Genomic DNA, 4,188 nt, shown 5'->3' on the forward strand with positions numbered 1-4,188 from the left:
TGGAAGTCAACAGGAGGGAATGAAGGGGAAAGAGGCAAAAGGAGAAAATGTGTTTGAATGGTTAAGATTCATGCAAGAAATCCCCCAGGGCGGGAAAACAAAATATATGGAAGAACCTAAGAACCCTAATGCTCCCTCTTCTCCCCAAAATCAAACAATAAAAAGGGAAGAAAAGTTTAAAAGTTATACCTAAGGAAAAAAAAAAAAAAAAAAAAAGAAAAGGGGGGCAGAGTAGTTACCTGTGTGGTTAATATTATTATTCAGGGGAACATAGACTTTTTGCATACCATTGACTCGTGTGGGCTGTTAATGCACTTATATTCCCAGCTTGTAAGCTATCATAGTAAATAAATACACAGTCCGGATGGGGGGGGCGGGGTCGCGCAGGGGGAAGCAGTGGTGGAGGCTGCAGCAGCACGCAGGGACGGAGGGAGAGGACGGAGGGCTGGGAGGTCCAGAGCTGAGGTCACTGGTACCCGAGCGCCGAGGCTGACGCTAGTCTCTGTCCGTACAGCGCATATGGAGAGTAGTAGGGTCCGGCTGTGGGGAGGGACGGCACAGCCAGGCCCCCGGCTGTGGATAAATGGCTCTTGCCATAGGGGTGGTACCGGCTTAGCCCCAAAGTGTGTGGACTCCTCAAGGACAGCGCCCCTGGACTGCCAGGGGCGGCGGGCGGGGGGAGGTGCAGATGGCAGGCTGCGGTGCTGCCCAGGCCGGAGGCCCCAGGGTAGGCGGCCAGAAGTTTCTCCGCGCCAGGTAGGGCAGTGTGAGTCCGCAGGTGGCTGAGCAGCTCCTCCGAGGTGGCGAAGCGCTTGTCACAGGGCCCGCTGGCGGCCACCCAGTTGCAGCTGTGCGGCAGTGGTTCGTTCTGCAGCATGAAGCCGTAGGTGTAGAGCGGGTGGCCAGGGAGGGCAGCCTGGGCAGCGCTGGAGGACAGCGCGGCAGGCTGCAGCGGGTGCCCGGGGTACACCAGCGGGTAGCCCCCGGCCTTCAGGCTGGGCCCTGCCGGGTCGTGCGAGCTGCAAGTGGTGCAGCTGGAGCCTCCAAGGTGCGAGGCGCTGTGATAACCTCCCAGGCAGTAGGGGTCGCGGCATAATCCCTGCAGGAAGGAGGGCGGGGAGGCCCCAGTAAGTGGGCTGGAGCTGGGGGGTTTGCCGGGGGGCAGACCCAGGCCCCCAGACAGCTGGCCTCCCACGAGGCCGGACTTGCTGGGGTCCAGGCCAGGCACGAACTGAGACGGGTAGCCAGTGTAGGCGCCCACGATGGAGCCGTGGTAGCCGATGCTGGAGGGCGGCAGCGGGAACACGGAATGGCCAGGCTTGTAGGGAGACACTGGCGCCACGTGGCCGGCCCCCACCAGCGCTGAGGGTGGCTCGGACTTGCGGCCGGAAGCCCCAGCCTCGGCACCACCGTGTGCACTGGGTTCCGCGCCACTTCCGCGGCTCACAGATCCTGGCTCTGGGCTGGGCTTCGGCTCTGGGTCTTTCTTGTCCGGCTCTGCGCCAACGGAGCCGCTGTTCTTGCAGTCAGGGTGGTGCGGGGAACCGCCGCGGGACCCGCCCGGCGAGGACGAGGATGATGATGCAGACGCCGGCGCTCCATGAGGGGGAAAGGGTTGGCAGGCGGCGCTGGGGACCCTGAAGCCTGCCTTGTCTCCCGGGGATGAGGACGAGGAGGAGGTGGAGGACACCGAGGAGGAGCCGTTGTCTTTGCGAGCGTCGCCGCCCGCAGCACCCTTGGAATAGGGCTTGAAGCTGGACTTGTCCTCCGCTGGGGAGTCCCCCAGCTGCTTGAGGGCTGCGGACGCTGAGGCGGCTCCCGGGGTGGGGCGGCCGGGGTCCTTCTCTGCTCCCAGCCCGTTGGCCGCCGCCGCCACTGAGTTGAGCTTGGACGAGGGCGGCGGGTCGGGCTTGCCGATCTGCGAGCAGGTCTGGGCCAGCAGCGCCAACGGGCTCTTCTTGGCGTCCAGCTGAGGGGGACAGCGGTAGGGAAGGGAGAGGGGGTGAGACCAGGAGACCACCGAGCTAGGAGGGCCTCGGGAAGCGCGGTTGGGAGGAGCTGAGAGCGCACAGTGGGCCAGTACTGGAGCGCCCAGACCCGGCCAGGGAAGGGGTAGCATGAGGGACTCCTCCAGGGCCTCGGCAGGGAAAGGTGTTTTCTCTGGTATCGGGTTTGCAGCGCCCCTTCCCCTTTAGTCTCCCCGCCCTCTAGGCCTAGGGCAAAACTTCTGCCTTGAGTTTGCGGGAACTTCGCTTGGGACGGGATTTGGACAACCGCGAAGAGGGGTGGGGGCGGGCGGGGGCTCCTGGTGAAGGCCGGGCTGCTCTTGGCGCTGGGAGCCCCTCCCGCTGTCCTTTCTTTCTTCCCCTAGGGTACAGAACCCAGAGAAGTGATAGGTAGAAAAACCCGGGGTTGGGAGTGTCTGGGCACAGGACAGAGAGCCCTAACCGATGGCAAAGGGGCGGCGCGGGACCCAGTTTTAGTGTCTGTGCTGCCGAAGCGAGCAAAGTGGCGTGGGACCCGGGCGGCTGGGGGTGGGGAGGATCAGGGGAGATCGCCTCTGACTAAGAGAACGGGGTGTCAAAGGAAAAGTGAGGGACCCACTGGGGACTCCGCGAACAAATTCCACCCGAGAGCAAACATCTAGCTCGGGAGGGCGAGCTTAGGAGACCTTTCCAGGAGAAGCCTGGGGAAGTCCCGGGGGCTCGGACCCCGCTGTGCTCCGTTCGTCTGCAGCCCGCCTGCTGGCGTGGCTGGGTTAGGGCATCGCGCAGCGCCCCGGGGCGCAGGGCCAAGCCGCGGTGCGAGTCCTTAGTGGGGCCGGCGCGGGCGGGAGCGCCCGGGAGACTGACCTCAATGGGGCTGACAGGAGTGGAGGACAGCGGCTGCAGGTACTCCGGGTGCAGGAGGTGGCCGGTGTGAGCGCTCAGCATCTTCAGGACCCTGATGGGGAGTCGGTTCGCCTGGCGCAGGGGGTCCGCCGGGGGCAAGAGGGACACCGCTGCCGGCACCGCCGGCCTCTTCCCGCCGCCGCTGCTCTCGGGTGTCCTTGGGTTAGATCCAGCGGGCGAATCGCTCATTTGGAGGAGGCAGCGCCGCGGGGGGGGCGGGGAGGGAGCGGGAGCACCGGGGAGGCGAGCTACCGGGGCGGGTGGGCCCGCTCCGCAGCGTCGAGCGCCGGGCGGCGGTCGTTCTTTGCCTCGTCCCCTCCTCCACCGACGCCGCTGCCGCCGCCAGCCCCGGCGAGCCACACAAAAACCTTCGCCTTCCGCAAGCCGCACGTCAAATAGCCGCGATCGGCAGCCACACTTCAAAGGGATCGCCGCGCCCGCCCAATCGCAGCTCGCGCCGGGACCCGGGGCGGGGAGAGCGGCGGGCGGAGGCCGGCGCCGCCGGTGGGCGGGGAGAATCTTAAAGGGGCCTCGCCGGCGCGTGGCCGCGCCCAGCACCTCCGGCGCTGGCGGCGCTCCTGCTTGCCGCCCCCTCCGAGGGGCTGCCCTAGCCGCCGGGTCCCACGAGGACCAGGACTTCTTCGAGACCCCGGGTTTCGCGCCTCTCCTCCGCTAGCTTTCCGGTCTCGGCGTCCTGTCAGCCTTCCCACCGCTGGGTGGTGGTGGTGCTGGCGGCGCTGTCAACTGCGAGTCCGGCGGCGCAGGGCGGGGCGGGAGCGGCGGCGCCTGCTAGGGACCGAGGAGTCTGGGCCGTAGCCGGAGGCCGCCTGGGGGCGGGCCTCGCCTCGCTCTCACCGGTCCTTCGGCTGCGCGGCACCGGCCACTGTGCTCCCCAGTGGGTTTCTCCAGGCATGCTCCCTGGAGAGCTCCTCGCTTTGTAGACACCCCTGTTCCCGGGGCGCGTCTGAAGTCGCTCCGGGTACTTTGAGCCCGATCCGAAGGCTGCGAGTTCGAGGACTCCTTCTCAGGGTGAGGGGGTCGCGAAGAATCACTGGTTCCGGAGTAAAGCTCCCCTCTCGGGCTTGGCCAGAGCCCTGTGCAGCCCTCACTCAGTGTAGGCTTGGTGCTGGGGTGCGCTTCAAGTACCTAATATGTGCTCTTCTTAAGGGCAACTCTGTGCCATGCCTCGGATGCTCTTTGGAGGGTCCTGGGTCACAGGAGAGGCTGGTATCCTATAGGCAGGTAGGGAGTTTTAAGTACTGCATGACCACACAGACTCAGAAGACAGGCACTCTCA

The 4,188-nt window shown here is 65.6% G+C and overlaps 1 protein-coding gene across 1 annotated transcript; it reads right to left on the reverse strand.

The window, feature by feature from the left end:
• Nucleotides 1-301: 301 nt before the first annotated feature.
• On the reverse strand, nucleotides 302-3,339 carry Znf703 (zinc finger protein 703). Its single transcript, XM_004637265.3, has 2 exons — nucleotides 2,853-3,339; nucleotides 302-1,969 (listed from the first exon to the last, which is right to left on the reverse strand). The coding sequence occupies exons 1-2, from the start codon at nucleotides 3,078-3,080 to the stop codon at nucleotides 467-469; spliced, it is 1,731 nt and encodes a 576-aa protein (XP_004637322.1). The 5' UTR covers nucleotides 3,081-3,339; the 3' UTR covers nucleotides 302-466.
• Between the last annotated feature and the right edge of the window lie 849 nt (nucleotides 3,340-4,188).

This window comes from Octodon degus, unplaced genomic scaffold (assembly GCF_000260255.1).
Source record: "Octodon degus isolate 3935 unplaced genomic scaffold, OctDeg1.0 scaffold00088, whole genome shotgun sequence".
NCBI classification, from domain to species: domain Eukaryota; kingdom Metazoa; phylum Chordata; class Mammalia; order Rodentia; family Octodontidae; genus Octodon; species Octodon degus.